Source organism: Haemorhous mexicanus, chromosome 7, assembly GCF_027477595.1.
Source record: "Haemorhous mexicanus isolate bHaeMex1 chromosome 7, bHaeMex1.pri, whole genome shotgun sequence".
NCBI classification, from domain to species: domain Eukaryota; kingdom Metazoa; phylum Chordata; class Aves; order Passeriformes; family Fringillidae; genus Haemorhous; species Haemorhous mexicanus.
This window is the reverse complement of record NC_082347.1, coordinates 31,414,451-31,436,786: the sequence shown is the minus strand read 5'-3', so window position 1 is coordinate 31,436,786 and position 22,336 is coordinate 31,414,451. Positions and strand designations below refer to the sequence as shown.

General features: G+C 41.2%; 1 protein-coding gene across 1 annotated transcript in view; it reads right to left on the bottom strand.

Annotated features, from left to right (window-relative positions):
• SORCS3 (sortilin related VPS10 domain containing receptor 3) overlaps positions 1 to 22,336 on the bottom strand; it is a 180,275-nt gene that overhangs the window by 55,027 nt on the left and 102,912 nt on the right. Inside the window, exons 6-9 of the mRNA XM_059852291.1 lie at positions 21,848 to 21,912; positions 15,009 to 15,127; positions 2,659 to 2,748; positions 597 to 776 (exon numbers count right to left, since the gene is read on the bottom strand). Coding sequence (XP_059708274.1) covers positions 597 to 776; positions 2,659 to 2,748; positions 15,009 to 15,127; positions 21,848 to 21,912 — 454 coding nt within the window. The remainder of the gene's footprint in view (positions 1 to 596; positions 777 to 2,658; positions 2,749 to 15,008; positions 15,128 to 21,847; positions 21,913 to 22,336) is intronic.

Sequence of the window (22,336 nt, the reverse complement as noted above, 5' to 3'; positions counted from 1 at the left end):
TGCATCTCAGCAGATCTTCCATCCAACAAATAATAACATACCAAAACCAGAATGCTCTGAAGAAACCAGGAACTGGAACTGCTCTGAATGCACTGCTGCTGGCCAAGGCTGACAGGCTTGGAAGAAGCATGAGAATGGAAGATAGTTTGGGGTAGAAGTAATCCATCTGTCATCTCTGGGCAAGTGGCACCTACAAATTTTTGGTTGTAGTTCACAGACTGTTCAGTGCTCATGAAGGTGCAGTCCAGATTCCCTAACTGTGAGCAGGTGTCTCTAGATGCCCAAAGGGAAAAAAAGGTGTGTTTAGTCTTTCTATGGACATCCACGTTAGGATGAGAAGGATAATGGTTTAATGATTTTCCCTTTTGGAAATGACACATAGCTAACCAGTCATTGACTTGAACCCAACCAGTTGTTGCAGCCATAGCAGAATAACTCCATCTATTCCCACATGAGTCAACTCAGCATCAAATCCAGGAAATGCCTCAGGGCTGATCCTAAAACAAACGAAAATCCTGGGAGGTTGGTAAGAGATTTACACTTGCTTCAACTAGCAGGCCATTGCTGCTCTTTGCAGGGTGACCTTTACTGCATACCTCATAAAGGTCAATGACAATATTCCCCTCCAGTCCTCGGCTGCTTTTCACATTTTCCAAGGCCAGGGTGAAGTAGACCCCTCGGGTGTCTGAGATGTACAGGTTATAGGTGTCATTCTGGTTCCACTCTTGAACAGCTGCAAACACCTGATTCTCATCTGTGCTGATAATATGCATGTCCTGTTAAAAGAAGACAAAAGGCCTGTTACTGAGGATCTCTGTATTTCTTTGCCCTTCGGGACATGTAGTAATTACCATGAATTATGAAAGAATGGAGATGGAGCATGAATTATAGGTATGTTTAACAACTTTCTGTTAGAGCAAGCCAATAAATTACCAGCATTGTGACTTTTCTGCATTTCACTTTTTAAATAATCACCAGCTGGGCAAAGGGTTTTTGCTTTCTTCATTTTTGGTACCTTCAAGGAATTTCATCCAGTTTCATTTTTTATTTATAAATTTGTAAGTCAGTTTTATTACTCATGGAAGATTCACAGCCTTGGAGCCTGGAGTCTTCATAGTCACTAAGCATCATATGGCACCAGGCTAAAAGCAGTGATAATTTTCATTCACATGCTGAAATAATGGGCTTATGCTTCCAACTGGCAAGGGATGGTTTCAAAAATCCTTGGAGTTCACATTTATTTGAAGGTGAGGTATAGATATCAGTTTGAGCTACTGCTAATAGTGATTTTTAATAACACACTTTCCTATTGACAGTTTATCTGAGATAATTATCCCACAATATAGAGGCTATCATATAATCCACCTACTAATCTTTGTTGGATTTCTGCTGCTGACCAAGATACAAAAAGTCTAAAAAGGGTATCCCCATTTAGTTTTAATATCAAAGAGATTTGACAGTGCATTTTCTTGATATTATTTTAAAAATGGTTCATGGAAATGACCTTCAGGGTGGTGATGAGTATTGGAGCACTTCATCCTTGCCTACCATTGTTGAACAAACTGACAGAGGTTCAGCTAGAAGCAAAATGACTGTGGTTATATGAGACTCCATTTATCTATTTGTACCTATTTAAACTTTCTCTAGAGGCCAAGAGGCCTTGATTAATTCCTTGCACTCTTTCTGCATCAAGAAATCATAATTCTGGAAGTCTCCCAGAGGATGGAGTGACCTGATTTCAGGAAAGAATATCTGGAGGAAGATCAGCTCAATATCCTCATCCTGCCTAGGAGGCATCTTAATCTTTTGTGTGAGGTATCTAGATGAAAAGTTAGGATTGATTAAATGGGGCTATTTCTAATAGACCTAACATATCCTATCAGCACGAGATGGAGAGAAAAAACATTTGAGAGCCTAATTCTATCCCAGTGAGTACAATCAGTGGGAGATTTGCCATTTCCCTCAACAAAGGAAGACTAAATCAAGAGGTTTGTTTTTGCCCAGGAGCTGTAATTCCTTAAAGATTAAGGAGGTACCCAACCTATTCCAACAGTGTGAAAAAAAAGCAAAATGTCCAATGACTTCAATCTGTTTTTACCAGTTGCAGTGGAAACAGTGCATTACCCTGGTGCCAACCTCACATACGTACAACTCCAGCAGAGTTCATTAATCTTCGCATGACAGATAGTTATTACTGTACAGCAGAAATATGCTAGTAACTAAGGGCAGCATAAACAATCCTCCTTTACATGGCTTGAAGACTTTTCCAGGACACCTAGCCTTAAAGTACTTCTGATCTTTAAATAACAAAAGTACCCCTGACTTTATAGCATGTACCAGTTCTAAATCAGGGCCACCAACAAATCTGTATTATAACAGGTCATTTTCCTAATCCTGGTGGCAACAATATTTTTGATACAAAGATATCATTTGCCTTGTTAGCCACCTCAGGAGCTGCTGGCTCATGTTTAGCTGCTGTCAACCAACACCCCAGGTTGTCTTCCACTGAGCCACTTTCCAGCCACTCTGTCCCCAGCCTGTAGCACTGTGTGGGCTTGTTGTGATCCAAGTGAAGGACCTGGCACTTCACCTTATGGAACCTCACATATTTGGCTTCCCAAGATATTACATGTCTATGTTCACAAATGGTGGACTCACCTTAGGAAGGGAGTATTTGGGTAATTTGATCTGTGCAAACGGTTCCCGTCTGTATGACACATAGTAAGTTGCTCTTCCACCAGTTGTCACCTATGGAAACACCAAAGAAAGTCAGTGATGACCCTTCTGAGACACTCTGTGATGACACCTCTAAAAGTGCTTGACAAACTTTCTTTCAGGTATATTTTCTATGACAGGCACAGCTGTCCCTAAAGGCATCTGGGTAACTCCAAAGAAATCACAAATCTGAGAGGGATGAAGAATTATTTAAACTGCGCTATTGAACTTTCCATTTTGTATCTTATGATTCAAATCCAGTGTGATTTTAAAATCTCAGGAAAAAAAGTGCTGAGTGGGAGGAAAAGGAGGATCTGGTTTCATCACATGGTCCAGCTCAGTTACCTTGGGCAAGTATTTTAAAGTCTCTGTGCTTCTGTTCTTCCCCTGTAAGTAGGAGACAATCCCTCTTTGCTGCTTCTCAGCCTTGTCTGCACTATAAGTCCCTTGAGGCCAGGATTGTCTTCCAACAACCTTTTACAGTGACTAGCAGCAGAGATCCACACTAGCACCATTTACTGCTAACTGTAAATGTGCTCTTGGAAAGCTGGAGCTAAGCTCTTAGATGCCCTTTGTCACTATGAAACTGGTTTCTCTGAAATTATACTCTCTGAAAACGGATGTGCGTGGGAGGAACTGATAGACATCCAAATCTGCAGTTTCATGGACTGAATGAACTAAAGCCTATGCAAAAATGCCATGCATCAATGAGATCTAACACAGATAATTTGTAAAATATGGGCTCTAAAACCTGTCAAGAGTCACTTACTCTTGCTGTAGGTGTTCTTTCTGGCACCATCTCAGACCTGGCTAAAGCAAGGCTTACATCAGTGAATTTCCTACATTCTGATGGTTTGGCAGTCTTGCAGGTCTTAAGATAAAACCATGTACAAAGCACTTGTCTATTGTACGGAATATCACTTGTTGGCTTCTTAGGTTTCCAATAGAGCTAAGAGAAAGGACCTAGATTCTCTCCTAGATATACTTCCTTTATCTGACAGTGATATTTGAGAATGAGCTTACATAGAACATTGCTGCAGCATCAATTGTATTGTGGCTTTCTTCCCTGGAGAAGCTGTCATTCAAAGGACACACTATTATTGGTCATGAAATTTGATATCTAATCAACTCAAGGCTTTTCCATTGACAGTTTGGAAAACTGGAAAGAAAGGGAGGTTTAGAAATAGGACCAGCTTCCACACTAAGATTTCCCCTTCAGATTTTTTCCCATTTTTACTTGTAATGTCATCAAAACTGTATTTAGCAGCCTCCAGAGAAAAAACAAAACCAGCCACTAGCACACACGGCATAAGGTCATAAGAACGACCTACATGACAGCAAATAAACTCTATACAGATAACATTTAGCTAAAGCCAAGGATAAACACAAACAGGAAAATCTAAAGCAACTTGTCTATGCCAATAGAAGAGACAGGGAGATAACAGCAGTCAGTGGACTCTCACTTCATGGAAAGTGCACTGTGCACTGGCACAACAGAGAGCATTTCAGGGTCCTGCTCTGAGCTGAATCACATAATGGTCCAGGTTGGGACCTTAAAGATCATCCAGTTCTTCCTTGTATCTAATCTAATTCTACGCTCTTTCAGTTCAAAGCCATTTCTCCTTGTCCTGACACTCCATGCCCTTGTCCAAAGTCCCTCTCCAGCTCTCTTAGAGCCACTGAAGGTACTGGAAGGTGCCCTAATGTCTCCCTGCAGCCTTCTCTTCTGCAGGCTGAATAAGGTCAGTGAGTGCTACTTCTGAAAGATATATTTCCCATTTAATACTTCCACATCAAAATAAAATTTCCACAGGAGAGAACAGACTGCGCAGTTGATTCATACTGAGTCCAGCTAAAAGGCAAAAATTCATGTGTGCAGTAATTTTCTCCCTCTCAGCTCTACAAGCACTGCTTGAAGGATTCCCACATTTCTAGATATTGTCTAAATAGCACAGGGAATATTTAAACATCTCCTCCTCTTTTTTAATACTTATGGCTTCCATTGGGAAATCCAAATTCTCAATTCTCACATGAACTGAATATGTCCAATGACTACTTGCTAAGAACCCTGCATTCAATAACCACATGTTCTGAGGGACTGAGACATGGTCTTCAACTTGTAGATGAGGACATGAATATTTACACAATTTGTAAATGCTGTGATGACCAATTAAGACTGGGAACAGTCCAACAATCTTCCAGTTAATCCAGTGAATAGAGTGGCAAAAATATCAAGGGGTGATCAACTTCCACTTTCCGTGCCACAAGTCTGCCACACTCAATAAGTTTTACAGCATTATTTTGGCTTTATCCCACTGAAAACTGGTACCTGGAGGGGGTTGGTTTGAATTTCTTGTTTGTTTGTCTGATTTTTAAATGCAGAAAGGTAGGATTAAAACACTGTTGAAATTCAGGATTAAATAGTTAAACTCCCTTTCAGGCTTCCACCTGGACTAGGTCACCTTGACAAGGGTTTAGAAATAGAAATACTTGAGGTTTGTGGTCTTCCTGAGCCAGTTAATATGAAGCCACCCACAACTCTGTTGGCAGGAGTTGTGTAAGCTTTTCCCAGCCAGAGTCTCATCTTTGCATGATTTACATGCACAGTTATAACAGTTCCAAAAAAATGATCAAGCCTCCAATAAAGTTTTGGCAAGCACCGTGGTACAGAATGAATTTTGGAAGGCCCAACTTAATTTATTTTGATGAACTTTTCCTTTTCCTATGAGCAAAAGCTCCAACACTGTAAATCCCAGAGATTATGGCAGTGTTTTGCCCTCCAATGCCTTCTTTCAGTTCATGTTTGATGAATGTCACCCAATTATTTGCTGTGAGCTCATCTGTCATGCTCAGTACAGAATTAGCTGGGTTTGTCTCTTTCTTCCTCCATCGCTAATGACTGGATCATTATTCTGTTTTTCTGGATTTCTACTTTATGTGTTTCATTGGGCTTCTGGCCAGTAGAAATTATTCCCATGGACAAATGTGTTTGTCATTAAACACATCTGTTTTTCTAACCTGTGTTCTTTCTTCCTCCCTCCACTCACAAGCTGCTGCTTTTCTTTAATATTTCCACATTCAAGACAAAAGTCTCATCTAATTTATATCAGCTGGCACTTAGGAAGAGAAACATGAGAAATTTCTCTTTGAAAGCCCTGAAACTCTGGATGTGTTGGCTCATTCCCCCTCCTGCCCTGTAATGAGACAGAGTGCATCAAACATGGAAGAAAACAAATTCACAAGGCTGCAGAAAAGTACATAAAATTTGTCATGGAATCTATTTACCTCAATAATTTCTGTGACATGTCTAGGAACACACAAAGCCATTTCTCATGTTAATGACTGAATATGATTATTTAAAAGTAAGCTTGGAAGCTTGCTTACATTTTTTTTTCTTTAGATTGGAGTTCATCTTAGGCAAAAACACCTGTTTACCTAAAGGAGTCTGGAAGGCAAGCAGAATGAGTTAAGAGGTTTCAGACTGTAAAGAAGCCCTAGATGATGTGAGGAATTGTAGATCACTGTGCATGAGGCTTCTTTATCATCTTCCTGGCTGGCTTATGCTGGAACTCATAATTTCCAATGTAACGCAGATATTGATGGAACAAACATGAAATTACTAAATCTCAGAAAGGCCTCTGGGCTAAGGAGGACCCCATCTGCCTCCTGCTGCTCAAAGAATTTGCAGGAAAGTGAGGAAAAAGCTCACAGAACCAAATTTTACACTTCTTGTTGATACTAAATTCTTAGTAGTATATAGCTGTTTTTATTTTCAATAAACCTTTCCCTTGTTCTCCAAGGTGATTCCCCTACTCATAGAGTTCCCCTCCTTTCCAATAACATCAAATGAGCTGGTATCAGTGTTGTAGCAGCATGCTGGATCTGTGTTCTCCACCTCCACAGGGAGCCCTGTCATCCCTCCACATTGCTTTAACTTTAGGTTCCCTTTCTCCTTCTTGTGAACATAAAATCCCCCAAATCAAATTGAGGATTAAAGCACAGAAGAGTTATGGCAAGTTCAGCAGGCAGGCTGTTCCTCTGACACCCGTACCAAGGGATTTTGGGGTTCTTCAGAGACAGCCCTGCCTAGCAGTGGTTTGTGAGTATGAGGATTGAAAAGCTGTGCCTCCTCTCCCAAGCCTAACCACAATTCCAGTCACAAGAGGTTCAGAAGATGAGGAAGAACATGAACCTAGCGTAATGTTCTTCCTTCTTGATTACCCACCATGATCAGGAAAAGCAATCTTCCAGATATTCCTGTGTAGTGAGGTTCTCCACTGCCTTAGCATAAATCCCATCATGACAGATACCATCCAGTCTGAATTACCTCCCTGTGGTTTTCATTAGCATCATGCCTTCTGCACAGTCATTGAACAATATGCAATTACCTGATTGGGCTGTGGAATATCTGTGCATGAAGCACCCTCAAGCTGCCTGGTAAATTCAGCAGGCTTAGAAAACATGTCACTCTTTAGAGCATCACACCCATCAGAGAAAATTTGCTGTGACAAAGCAGCATTTATTATACTGGCCCTGTCCCTGTTCAGCTCCCTCTCCCCTCAAAACAAAGATGACACAGCTAAAGGACAGAGTAATCTCGAGTAAAAATATTGCACTTGTTTTAAAAGCAACTCCTGCAGAAAATGTGCAGTTACACCAAAACACACACCACATCCAAGCTGCAGGTGCACATCACCCACACAGAAATCAACTTATGAGAAGAGCATAATTGTACACATTAAACTTCCTTTTGATTTCAGAGGAAACATATGAGTTTGCCAAGGCAATACTTTACATCTTCAGCTGATCAATCAGACAGCATGATGGGAGGGGAGAGAGTGATAAAAGAAAGTACATCACAAAAAGCCCTAGAAAGAAAATCAATAAAAAATAAATAAATAAAGGAAAATGTTAATAATTTTATTTTATCAAGAGATGTTTAGGCTCAAGTTCCAAATGTGATATTTGGCACAGAAAAGACAAAACTGTACTAGAAATGGATGAAAAGCACCCAGCAGTGAATAGGAAAGTAGCTAACTACTTACTGCCTCTCTTGCTTTAAGAAGAGCTTTTAACTAGCACGTGGGATGCACTTTCTTTCATCTGTATGGATTAATTTCCCCCACTGGAGTGCTGTCCAGCATTTTAAATAGGAGCGAGAGGAGATCAGCTCTAGCAGGCATTATTCACCAGTAAAACAGGTGTAATCGTGTTCATCATTTAAACGTCTTCATCCTATTAGTTTCATAATAAGCTTTTAATGATTCCTTCAATAAAAGACTCAAAGACCAGCCCCTACAAGCTGGAGAGCGCTCCATTGTCCCACCAAACCGTTTTCTCTACCATCGATCGCAAAGATAAAAATCAATCGTAGCTAAGCAGGGTGAAGTTAAAAATAAATTGCATGGATTGATTTCTGTTAAGACCTTTGGCTCCTAGTTAATGGAGGAAAAAATGGAGGAAAGAAATTTATATTTGAACATGGTGTATTTAGCTTCCATAAAAATAAAGAGATGGTTCTACACTGGGAAATGAACATTTAATTTCTCCCCTCTATCCTGTTTCACTGCTGAAAAGTATCACATTAATTAAAAAAAAAACAAAACAAACCAAAAAAAAACCAAAAAAAAACCACCCCAAAAATACAAAACATTTTCTATATTCCTGGGGAAATCTGCCACTTATTTAAGTTTTTTAATTGATAACTTGATAACTGAGATCAGGAATCCCTAAGAATTAGCATGAACTCAGCTGTGGCTGCTGGTTGAAGTCTATTCACCTGATAAATTACTTCAATTCAGCAAATAGGCTCATTTAGCCTATTCTTAAATACTCAATAAACTTGAAACATACACTCATGTCCTACTAAACACAAGCACTTTCAAGTGCTCCTAAACAAGCATAGTTACAAACAGTAATAATAAACTATTTCTCTGAGCTAGCTTAGATATATGTAGCTTCTAGAATCAGGAAATTTTTCCCCCTCTATAACGCCTCAAAGAGAAAGGTCCCCCCACCCAAAATTCTAATATCATAAATAATAAATATTTTTCTTTCTACTGAGGCTGGGGAAAAAAAGGTTATTATAAATATATCCACTCTGATAAAACCAGAATTTGATTCCAATAAAAAGAAAGTATATAAATGCCATTTTGCATCAAATTACTTCAGCTGAAATTTTTGGACACACTGTGATGAGACACCAGGCATCCAAAAAAGGAAATATTATCCATAGGTTTTGTAAGACATTATCAGTGATTGTGCGTGAATACTGACATCTGCATATGTTTTAAGGAAACTTTTCTGATGCAAAAAACTGAAATGGTTCAACAGATTTTGGCAGAAGCGTTTGTTCCTCTGAGCCAGAGGAGTTATTCAGATGTGCACTGTAAGACTCCCACTCAGCTGCACCACACAACAACCTCTGGAGAAATTCTGGATTTGCTCCTTTTCACTCCTGCCAGTGAGCAGGCTGAGATGCTGCCCTGCTGTGCAACTCCCTGAATTAGGCAAAAGTCTTCCAAGTTCAAACTTACTTCAGAAGGTGAAGAGCCAGATAAAAGATCAGTATCACAGAATAGCATTTTCACTTGAATTTTCACTTTTCATATGTAATTCCTACAATTCCTACAAGAACTGCAGCTGCTTCTACACTGCTGCATGCACAGGATGTGAGGAACCACCATCCCTTGCTCCTAAATGGCAACACCACGGACCCCATCACATTCAGGAGGATCATAAACCACAGCCAAGACCCTGTCTCTCTTCCCAGCTGCCCTCAAACTCTTTTCTTCCTTCATCACATCAACCTCAAAACAAAGGGCCACCAACAGAGCAATCTGGCTTTTTTGAACATGGGATCATTATATGCCCCAGGACAACCTGAAGGAATATGGACTCAAGAGAAAGATGTGCAGTTCCCAGGGTTCTCAGGAGACTGTATTACAAATGAAATGGCATAGAAAGAGGACAAGAAAGCGTCCCAGAAGGAGAAGCAGAAGCAGGAGCCCATGAGAGACAAGACACTTGAGTTTCAGCCTGCAGCTAAACACCTAGATAAATTATGTCACGGGATGGGAAGGGGCAGTGGAATCCATGCTTCCACTCTTTAAAGGCCTTGGAAAGTGATAAGGCACTGCTCCTCAGAATGCCTTTCTGATTAGTGGTGCAAAGCATTTCCCTTTTAAAGTGTAAATGGGCCAGGATCTGAAGCAAAATGCCAATCCTTTCCAATTAAACTTTGCAGGGATCATTCCTTGTCCTTATGACCACCAGCCAAAGAGAGATTTGAGAGGGTTCATCTCCAAAAGCATTTGTTTGGCCTGTATCACCCCCAAACCCAAACCAGGTATCAGCTGCTAAGTCTGAGAGTCTTCTATACTCAGTGGTGTTGTCACTGCTGTGGAAAGTGCTGAATGTCTGAGCTACAACTCAGATCAACTTCAGCTCCACTGGGATAGCAGAGTCTGCAGCATCCTGGAGAAAAATAAAGACATAAAAAACAACCAAGACAGGTATTGATCACCCATCCCCACACCTCTGCACTTACAGCCAGCTCAAATCAAAAAGGCCAAAGTAACCCTGAGGGTCTCCAAGTGCTGACAGAGACAGAAGCCTAAGAGAGGAACAGGGACAGCGATAACTGCATGCCAGACTAGACTGCTATGATCTCTGGGGAGAAAGCCACAAGCAGAGGGGTTTACACAACACAACTAGATGAATAGGGAGATGGAAACACATTTATGAGACCTAGATCTACAGCTGGGGAAAAAAGAGAAAAAAATGATTTTGAGAAACCAAATCCTTTCTCCTGTCCCTTAGGATCTTGTGAATATGCCCAAAATATTATCTGTCCTTTCTAACTCTATCAGTTCCAACTCACAAAAAATACTGTCTCCCTGTAAATTTTGTACCACTGACATCCTTAGGTCACCAGCACTTTAACAGTAGTAGTGCCAACAGTCATCATGTCACACATTCTGAAGAGTTCCACCACTATTTCTGTCCCTCTCCTGATACCCAGGCTTCTGTGTGAAGACATAGTCCTCACACGGGTCAGCACTGGGAATGTCATCCCTCTCCCCTAGCAGCCAGGCTCATCCAAGGTGGGAGTCCAGCCCCTCAGAAGAAACAGAGCCACTGCATCTTGCACATAACCTTTGGGCAGCCAGGACCAGCTCCTTTAACTTAGCAGTACTTAGCTCTCTATGGCAGCTATGGGTCTGCCCACAGGAATGCTGCTCTCTGCAAAAAGCACTGCCCCACAGCAAGGATGATTCCCAGGGAATTAACTACCCTATTCCTGCCCCTCAGGAATCCGTAGAACCCGCCCCCCCTCCCCCCCCCCCCCAAATAAACACCACTGCACTGGGACTTCTGTGGCCCAGATTCTCCTCACTGCCTGAAATTGTAAGAATCCGTGTCTACTTAGTGCAATACAACATGAAATAAGCGGTGACATTTGCTCATGCTTTCCCTCATTTTCAGGGGAAATTTTTGATTTGTTGACAAGGAAACACAGAGATCATTCCTGATCCTCTCTTTATAGAACCAAGTAGCATTGTCATTATTTGTTTACTTGTAGGAAAATAAAAAGGTTCTCTCCAAACAATGCTGTCTCACTCAAAATAGAATTTCCTGAAAAATAATCACCATTTTCATTAAAGCCTATTTAATTTTCAACACTTTTCAGCCACCTGAGCAATTTCATTAGAAACCCTGATACAAGACTTGCTTGAAAAATACCTTTCCCAGAATTCCCTCTGCAATTTATTTTTTAACACATAAATTCTCAAAGTATCAGTACTTTAGACTCAACCCACATGACTATCCCTGATCCCCATGTCTTATAATGTAGGCTCTGCAGTTGAGACTACCATAGCAGTTTAGGTAATTGTCATGAAATCACATTTTTTAGGCAGTTGTAGATTATGTTTGCACCTAAGTTTGGAAAGTGATATTGTTTCAGTAACAAGTACTCACTGGAGCACAGCTATGTAATTGGACACCACAGACAGACATTAAATGGCAAAGTTGATCATCAAATTAGCTCCTTCTTCTATAGTGCATAAGTCCATAAACCATATTCCAAGGTTTTCTCAGTAATAAATAACTTGTTTTGCAGGTTGTATGAATTTTAAGTATTAATCATGAAAGAAGATTATGATATTGGCTCCTGGTTACACCAGAGCAATACTGTGAACTGAATGAAAACTTATGCATGCAAGAGAGGGTAAGAGTTTCTCTTCATGTATCAATTTATGCAGAATTATCCAATCCAATCTTAGGATTGGATAGGCATCCTTAAATAACTATTGATCAATCAAATAGAAAGTTAGTCAATAAATTCAGAGTGATCACCTACTGTTTTATTCATAATAATTCTTCCTAGTCTCTCTCAGTAGCTATTTCTTTCTTCCTTCCACATTACCTTTTACATCTTTCCTCATGGGCTATGTTATTTATCTCTTTTGCCTGGCAACAAGTGCCAGTCTTTTCAAACTCTCCTCAACAGATAAAATTTTCAAGCCTAAGATCATTTTCATTTTCTTTCTTTGTACTGTAATTCTGAAAGATCCTTTCAGAAGTGCTGCACAACAGGAATGGTTGATTTATAATGGCATTATGATATCTTCTGTGTTCTTCTTTCCCCTATCCATTATGGGTCAGAGTATCACATTTGCTTTGAGTGCAGTTAAACAAGTTAATGCTCCTCAGGAATCTTTCAGAGCAGGCCTGGTTATCAACTTGGTTAGAATGGATATTCACTAGTAAATAACTCTCTGCAGATAATCTAAGACATTGATATCAATATCTGGAATTCATCTTCCCTAATTTTAACTGTCAAAAATTTTGAGGTTTTCACGAAGCTCTACTTAGGTTCCTTCCAATATTAATGAGAAAGGCATACTCAAAGAGAGACCTAGCTCATGTTGAAATAGGTGAAATAAGAGATAATTGCCCCTGAAGGTTTCAATCCCTCTAACTTTAGGGGAACACTGCCTACAGATTTAGAATAAAAATCTGCTGGTTTAGTGACAAAAGTTAAAAAAAACAAGTTCCTCTCTCCACTCCAAGACATTAATTCTGATTTGTTCCAGAACAGACATATCAGAACTCATGCACCAATGCTTTCTGCAGCTATTAAACCTCACCAAGTTCTTAACATTTAATTTGATATCTATTTATTCATGTCTGTCAAATATTTAAAATTTTAAAGACCTGGCTCCTACACTTCTGTCCAAGATTACCCAGACTGAACAGCATGCGTGAGACATTGCAAGCAGTCAATCTGACACATCCCATAATAGGCAGCAATACCACATGGTTTGTGAGACTAATACATCCAGGACATATCAGCATTCCTACATATGTACCAAGCACTCTGCATAGCCCATTGACCATGTCCTAGATTTAACACACCTTCAGCTCAGAGTGTGCTGGGAATCTGAACTGCCTGCGTGTCACTCAAGCTCTGCATGGGCTCAATCCCTGCCCAGCATCTGCAGCCACTTACAGCAGGCTGCTGGACAGGCAGAAACCCTGCCAGTGTGACACAAAACACAGGGAAAGGGATAGACAGCCTGGGAATGCAGAGTCTCCTGCCCAAAGCAGCAGCATGTTCTGTGTGTATATTTAACAGCTTTTAAAGTGTGGGGATGTGATTTTCAATTCAAACACCCATTAAGCTATAATAAACCTTGCTAAGAATAGTCAAGAAACTTGAGTATTACATACACATACATGCATGTGTTTGTACACACACACACATAGATTTTTTTTTAACTTGAAATTTTTAGAAGTTAATAGCCTGGGCTGCTCAATGCTGATTTGAGGCAGACAAACACATACACCAGGCCCACGTCCTCACTGTGAGATCAAGATTCCAAACAGACTGGCCTTGTTTTAACACAGATGAGAACTCTGGAGTGAGAAACATCTGTACGGCCTCATGCTTAAAGAGTTGGATGTTCAACAACACCCTTGGCCACAGACATAAGCCAGCACTCTAAGAGAGTCTCTCTAAAATACTCCTTGAAGATGGATTGGAAAGCCATTGCTTTTAGTCAAATCAGGACTTACTAAGTTCCAAAAACTGAATTCACTGTTTTCTAGCAGTGGATCTCTACTGAGACCAAAGGAAGCAGTAGCAGACTGGGTTTCATGGGGGATTGAAAGGAGCTGTGGCTCCCACTGCAGTAGGTCATCTCCAGAGCAGCACACTCCCCACTTTCAAAACAAGTCTGCCAGTGTTGCTCAAATGCATGCAGTTTTTATACTGCAGTTCTCCCAGGCCACAGAGATCCAGTCCTCCACTTAATCCCAGCTGAGACTTATCTGTCTTCCCTTTTATAAGAATGCCTGACAATAAACACAGCAAATCTTTCTCATAATTTGGATACAGACAAGGAAAATGCTCACTCAAGGAAATAAAACAGGAGCTTAATATAACCCAGTCTTATTCAAAAGAGAAGCATGTGTCTTTTTTGCACCACCTGAATCCAGTCTTCATCTCATTTTGTTCCCCCTGCTTCAGCTTTGGAGGCAAGCAGTTAACATCACCATGTCTGTAATTTCTGTGTCTCCTGAGCTTCCTACAATCTGGAATAACTGCAGCCTGGCCCTCAGTTTTCAACCAAATGGTACATCTTCAGGAAGTGTTCTTCCAGACAGTACTATTCATTCTCAGGCTTCCAAAGACACAAAATTTAGAGAGATGGCCCTGTTCCATCCAGCCCATGTATTCTCAAAAAATCTCAAAACCACGTAGTTTCTCATTCAATTTCTGACACTTTCTCCTCATCTCCAGAATCATCACCAACTGACAAATTTACAGACATGTTTCACTTTGAAGTTGCCCTGTAACAAGTTTCCTCAATTTTTCTGCTATTTTACCTCCTATCACAAATTTTGGTTCACTCTATTAGCATTTCTTGACTGTCAAATCAACATAAACCTTTCCAATTGCTAAAATAATCATTCACAACTTTCCTTTGTTCTTCTCTGTTCTCCCCAATTCATTTCTAGCTCCTTTGTATTTTACAATTAGCCTCACAAATAGCAAGTTGTGAAATTCATGGACTCTTAACAAACAAACTTTAAAAATATATGATTCAAGACACGTGATAAGCAGGGAGATCAAGTGCTGTATCCCAGATTGCAGAGCCAACAGGATGGACTCTTAAAAACTGCAGTCTCATATGCTTATTCTTAGAATATCCTAAGAATATACCCAAAGAAAAAATCCCTTGTGCAGGCAGAATTCATGTCCCATTTGCATGAAGCCAACGTACCTGGATGAAGATGTATTCATCCTGAACAACCAGGGAGCTGACATCGATGGAGCGCGAGAAGGGCCCGCTCCTCTTGGTCTCGGAGCACTCCTGGATCCGACAGGTCAAATAGTGGGTGTCTGCAAGGGGAGCACAGGGACATGTCACAAATGCCCAGCTAGGAGCCACTTGTCTGTAAAGACCATCAGCAGCTCCAAAGAAGGTCTTATTTCAGGATCTGCCTCCAGCATTTAACACTGTAACTGCTCTCTGAAGTTAGGAGTTCACCACACTTCTACATTGGCCATTCCCTTTCCTGTTGTGCAAACATCCTTCAGGAGACTGAAGTTCAAAACCCCCCATCAATGGAGGGTACCAACCATAAATGCATCAGAAAGCTGCTGATGAGACCAAAGAGAGCAGAAGCCACCCAGGTAGAATTCACCAATTCCTATACCCTTCTGCAAATCATACCCCTGTCTTCCCTCTGAAACTCCCTAGCCTTGTGGACTGGTTTTAATTGTGGCCGTAAAACACAAAAAGAGGGGAAAAAAAGCCCAAATCAACACTATTAAATTTAACTTATTTTTGTGAAAATCACAAGCATCTCCCAAAATTAAGTCTTCATAGCAAACATAGGCTCAGAATGAAAATGCCATGGCCATGAAATAGCATGAGTAACTTCCTAACGGCAGTTATATGCCCTGCAAGAAGCATCAAATGCTTCTGTCTGGAGAGAAGAACAGAAGACCATCACACTAATGGGATCCTGTCAGGCCTTGGCATTGCTTGGGAGGAGCAACAAGACTGGGAGAAGAACATGAACAGAAGGAAAAGGCAGATGTACAGAAAGTCAGAACAAGAAGAGATGTGCTCACCTCCATTAAACTGACAGAGGTTATAGGGGATTAAGCATTATTTCGCTCAGGCTAAGAAAAGGCCTCATGGAACAGAACAATGAATGCACTGTGTTTCTGGATGTGTGTAATCTAAATATGCCATCTCTGCTTTTCAACTGCTCTTCTGAAAACTGCAAATTAGGAAGAAAATAAAAATACTACTAAGATGACAGCTGGAGTGATAAAAGGGTCATATCTTTTGAACTCTGTCACTTTACAGGCCTCCTAGATTCAAATGTTTCTTTGCTTTTCTGCAAAGGGTGAGGACAAAACATCAATGAAGTAAACAGCAAGTTTGTAAGGGCTGGGGTGAGCCTGGTGCAATGATTTTAGTTCACAACAGAACTTTCTGACATGGACCTTGTCAAACTAAGCTCGAAATTATAAAAGAGGAGTTTAAAAAGACAATCACTAGCCCAGCAAAGCTGCTTATAGCATTCTCCATCACAAAAAAACCTGCCTTGTCCTTGGTCTGTGTCCTTCCAGTGACAGCAATATGTGGGGCAGTGGAAAGCTCTGGGGGGCACAATTGAAATCATCTGAGATTCAGCCAACTGCCTTCCCAAATTCTAAAACAACATTCATAGAATGATAGTTTCCTCTTTTATAGTCTTGTCCCAGCAACACTCTTAAAAATGCAAAAAGAATGCAAGTCACAGTCACTAATAATCAGACTAATAATTACTAAAATATTTTGTCCAGAAGAGTCACAAACTACAGCCAAGCTTTAATCTAATAAAGGTCCATGCCCAACCACTCAGTGAGTGAAGGCCCCTGTTTAAAGGCTGCAGACCTTGTTCTGGGTTGATGCACCAGGGATTCCAGGTTAATAAGGGCTGAGTCAGAGCAGTCACACAGGTCTGGTGCAGTAATGAAACCGTAGTCCCACTGAGGATGCTAAAGCAGCAGAAAATGTTGCTGGTGCCAGCTCAGAGTACTGGGCAGTGTTTAAAGTGTATGGTGAAAAACACCTGACACAGAGACAGTGCCAATAACCAGACTATCAGAGCTGTGCTTTCTCCCAGCAGAAAATTCCAGCAGCAGCAGCAGAGAGGTCAGACTTTCAGCTGGCATAAATTAAAGTTCTTCATCAACTGATATACACACACTTGGCCCAGAGCTGCTATTTAGCTCCTCAGTGTGGAACCTAAGACAACCTTGCAGTGGATAAAAGCAACTTGTCAGAAAACAAGAGGGTCTTATGTGCTGCCATGCTATCCAAAGAGATCAACAGCGGTGACTTGCTCTTTGAGGTAGCTCTAAAATTAGGCAGAACAAGGAGGAGAGGTCAGGAGTTGTATTTTTAGAAGCTCATTCCCTCCAGTACGTTCTCCCACACAGTCGCCTGGATATTCTTATCCTTCCAGAAAGGGGATAATTTGCTGCTGCTGAGTGACAGAATGGGAAGAGGAACAAAAACCTGTCACAAATAAATGCAGATAAATCACAAGTGTTGACATGACAACGAGCTTCCTGCCTATTGGGAAATGTGTCATTTTGAGTGTGTTACACCAGCAATCAAATATACTCAAAGAATGGCACCTGATTAATATTCAAGGAGATGGTGGTGGAGAAGTGGGGGCAGCTCACTACCCATTTTCCATTTAGTCTCTTGTTTTATTTATTTTCATATATTTTACAATACAAGCCCATTTAAAAAAAAACAAACACAGACACAAATAAAATATCTTTAAACCTCTCTGCTTTAGGATACCAGCTAAAGTCTAGCTTTTTTCCTGCTTCCCCAAAGATATATTTTTTTTAAATCCCTTTAAAATACATTAAAAATCAGGTAAAAAATATAGCAGCACCCAGTCCCTTTCCCATTTGTGTGAGAAACAATCTCAAGTCCCTTCTCAAGCTTCTAAAAGGGTGCCATTCACAGACCACAACTTCTCACATAGAAAGTATAGGGTCTCTCAATAAAAGCCTCCATTAAGAGAGAAGAGGCCATCCTAACTTCCAGGCTATTATCAGCCTCTCCTCCAGAATGAGGTAATTTTGCATCCCCCTTTTGGGCAGCCACAAGGTAAAAGGACATTCACCCAGACTAAGCCACGCCTCCAAAGCCTTGCTTACCTTTCAATGGGAGTTGTATTGCCTAGGGGAGGTTGTTTCTATCTGGGCACTACTTCCAATCCATATGTTGTCCTATACAACACCAAAATTAAAGGGTTGAGGTGTTTTGGTATTCAGGGTTATTTTAGCAGGTTGGATTTTTTGTTACTTTTGGGATTTTTATAATGTTCAACTGCAAAAGGAGTTGAGAAGGGCTCCCTACTTCCCAGGCAGCATTTAAAATTTCTCATGCTTATAAGCAACCTCAGCCACTTTCTCAGCACATCTGTGAATGTGGCAATATGGACATGAAGCAGCCTGGAGGGCTTGCTGCAGCTCCAATCCCAGCGTCCATGCCTCTGCACAAACATTCCCACCTCCCTGAGGATTAGGGAATGGCTTTCACAGATGTACAGCCGTTTTCCAGCTGAGGAGCCTGAACCACCTCCTCATTGCTATTTAACACAGTCTTCCATCTTGAGGTTCTGGAGTGTATTTTTACCCTTTGTGAAGTGACAAAACGGAAACAATTTCTCGAAATTGGAAGGGACAAACTGGTGAAATAAGCCAAGATACCATGTCTCATCTTTTCCATGCCAGCTTTGGCAGGAAGCAGGAGCACAAGAGGCTCTCTCCCCAAAGATGTGGGTCCCTGAAGGGAGGCAGTGAAACAAAGCTGTTGTGCTGCAGGCAGCAAAGGACCAACCTGTGTGCAGGTGACTGTGACTTAGACACAGGACAGCAATTCCTGCTTCCCTCCTGGGATGGATGGCCAGCAGGGCTAATAGGGAAAAGGGCAGCTGATAGAGGCAAGTTGCATTGACAGATTGGCTCAGCTTAAATCAGGCCCTGGTGTCAGGCAAGATTTTGAATCATAATATCGTGAAGATTTCCATGAGAGGGAGAAAAAAACTCACTAATAATTTGTCAATAATTTTTCTCCCAAAGAAAAAGACATGTAGACTCTCCAAGAATTAGTTACCCTGTCTTATCCTTTTGGTTAGCTTTTCTCCCCCTCTTTTTCCTAGAATTCAAATCCTATTTTTTGCAGTGTATCTGTGAGTGGGGTGAAGATTAACTCACTGAAAACCAGAAAGTTCAATATATCTATCCCAGGAATGCTGGTGGGTGCTTGTGTCAGTGTGATCATAATAGTTCCCCTGCATCCAGACCTGTCCTTGCTGCTGCTTATTACACTCTGGCAGAAGGCACAATGCCCAAGGCTCCTACATGTTTTTACAATTTAAAAATGCAAGCCTCGATTATTATTCTGCTACAATGACTCTGCCAAGACGTCAAAAAAATGTGAAAAACTTCATCTGCTACAAAAGATGGGAGCAGCTTGAGATAAGATAGGCACTGGAATTATCAGCATCTTGCAGTATTTAAGGGGACTGGGCACAGGGGCAGATGGGTTTTTCAGAGTCACAACCATTTCTAATGACTGGACAGACAAAACCACATGGCAAGATATCTTGAAGGACAGTCACCAGAGAGGTGAACAGGACTGCCAGCTCCCAGATCCATAAGCTTATTGATAGCCCTGACTCATTTAGGGATGAATGAGATTCCAGCATGCCCCACCACCTGTTCCCAGCTCCAGAGTTCCCTTTAGGCTCCAGTGTTTGAATTGGTATTGGATGGGCTCTTGAGTCCCATTAATGCCAATAGAAAAAAAAAAAAATTAAAAATTTAAAAATCATCAAATTCAGGAGTCTAGTCCGAAATATCACTTCCATTCCTTCCCCTCCCTTCTCCACTGCTTTTACTCACTAAGTTGGTTTTTTGGTTTTTTGGGTTTTGTTTTGTTTTGGTTTGGTTTTTTTTGGTTTTGTTGGTGTTTTTTTTTTTGTTTGTTTGTTTTTTTATTAAAAACATGGAGGCAAACAGAAGAAGAAGAAAGAAAAATGCCCAGCCTAGGAGAATCATGTATTTTTTCAAGCAGCCAGTGACATTGAAGGCACGGATTCTTCTATCTGAATTAAACTAGGCAAAGGGAATATTTAAATCTATGCCTGCTAATGCATCAAATAAGTGACTGAGCCACCAGACTGACCTAAAAGAGGCATTAGAGAAGCCTTTCCTTCCTTCTGCATAATACCGAGGAAAACTTTCATCAGAAGCTTTCTGATAAAGAGGAAGTAACTGCAGGGCCCCATTTCCAGCAGGTGTGAGTGCCTCAGCTATTTCACTGAACACATGAAGGCCCACTTTGGTTGCAGAACTAACTGGGAGAAAAGTTCAGTGCCCCATTCCTGAGCACCCAGAGCTGAACAGTATCACACTGGGGAAGTCTATAGCTGTGAGGCTGTCATTTCTTTGTAACACAAACTAATATTGTTTTAAGCCTTAGAACCTCTAAGTGGAGCAGCACTGTTCTTTTGTGCTCTGCTGGGAGAGAAGTCCTTTGGTGCAGGCCAGCAGGGCCAGCACAGCCCAACAGACCTGGGATGGCAGCTGCAGTGGGGCTGTTTTGCTGATATTACTGGCCAAGCCTGGCTTCCAGTGAAACCCTCAACACCATCAGCTGCCAATTTCAAAATGCTGAATTTATATATTAAAACAAGAACAAAGAGCAAACCCCTGAGCAAACAAGATCTGAAGGAAGAGAGCTGTCTTTAAGCTGGGGATACATCTTTCAAACATTTACATCCTTGACATATCCAATATTCAAATAGCTGGGTGAGCAAGTTTAAACTTTGTTTGAAAACAGACTCCATCAGCACTTTGCTTGCTTGCTTGGGATTTTTTTATTTGCATTTGACCACTTCTCCCATCACACCTGTGACAGTACACACGGCAGCAAAGGCACTGAAGATGCCTCCCTACCTTGTCCACCCACCTGTCGGCCTGTTTTGCTTTTTCCACATATTCAACAAACAGCTGTCACCCCTGTGCTGTTATTGCCTGGTTATTTATTCAGCTGCCATCACTAAATAGCAGTGGGAGGCCAGTGAGTGATATTAGAACATCCACAACCTCAGAGAAGCCATCTTGACAGACAGGAGTTTGTTCACACATCTGGCCTACACAGCACTTGACTAAAACAGAGAAAAGTTTGCAACCAACAAAAATGAGGCTTTTTTTCTCCCAGAAATCCTCTAACTCCTCAATCCTATGCTGTTTTTCTATACTGTCCCTGCACCAAAATGGGACACTTGTTCCATCATTCCCATTTCCTCACGCTGGAGTAAAGTTCTATACAAGGAACAGATGCATTACTATGCTGCAGTTCCTGTGAGAAATATCTAAAACACTTCAGAGAGAGTAAATCAACTTACTTCTAATACCATCTCTTTGCTGGAGATTGACTATGTAGGAATCCATTCCACTGCAAATGTGACTAGATTTATTTCAGTGAGGAGTTAAGATTTTTTTTCCTATTTCCTGCTTCAGATCCAGGCACCTTTTCAAGCCTGTTATGTGTTGGTATGGAACACCTATTCATACATTATGAGCAAAACTAAAAAATACTTTCAATACAAGACAAAGGGGCATAGGGACATTCTCTCTAGAGGGCAAGTCTGGCTGCAGGTAATTTCTCAAACTCTCAGGTACCACCTACCTGTTCCGAGCACCTCTGGAAATGCACAGAGGTTCCATGGTACAGTGCTGGTAGCCCAGCTCTTTATGATGGATGTAAACTATGTGATACTGAAACAGCAGGGAACAGAATAGATGGGTTCTTACACTGTGCTTCTGTCCATCCCCTCCACAGACACAAGCCCTGCTGCCCATGACTTTCCCCTACAGGTTCAGGACAAAAACATCACATCAAACCCCATGACCCACATCTCCCCAATTAAAATGTAAATGGGGAGGTAAAATGAGTAAAGTGGATTCTCATTCCCACTCCATTCTTGGATCAAAGCCCAGTTTTTAGCACTGGATGCAGGCACTCACGTCCATCAGCTGTCCGGGCTTCCATGTGCACAAGGTCAGGTTCTTTATCCAAACCAGCCACTGACCTGGGAGGAGAGAGACAGAGAGAGAGAGAAGACAGCCAGTTAGCTGAAAGGCTGCAATCAGACAGAGCAGGTGAAGGAACACAAAGCCAGTTTAAACCTACCTTGGGACACCTGGTATGTAGGTCTCCACCTTTCAACAACTCATCTCCTTTGTATTTCCACACAGACCATGCTCAGGGGCCCTACACCAACCTTCCCAGACATGAGAGAGTGATCCTGCCTGTCCCTTGCCTACAAGATCAAGGCTGCTATGACAGTTCTAGTGATAGCAAAGAGAGCTGGTCCCAAGACCCAGGAAAATCAGAGTTCTGTTTTAATGCTGAAGGAAAAACAAGGGCACAGCAGCCTCATGCCTTCAGAAAACAAATTAAAAGGAGGTTTTATTTGGCTGTTTAGAGACATGAAAGACTAAGTTTCCTGATTT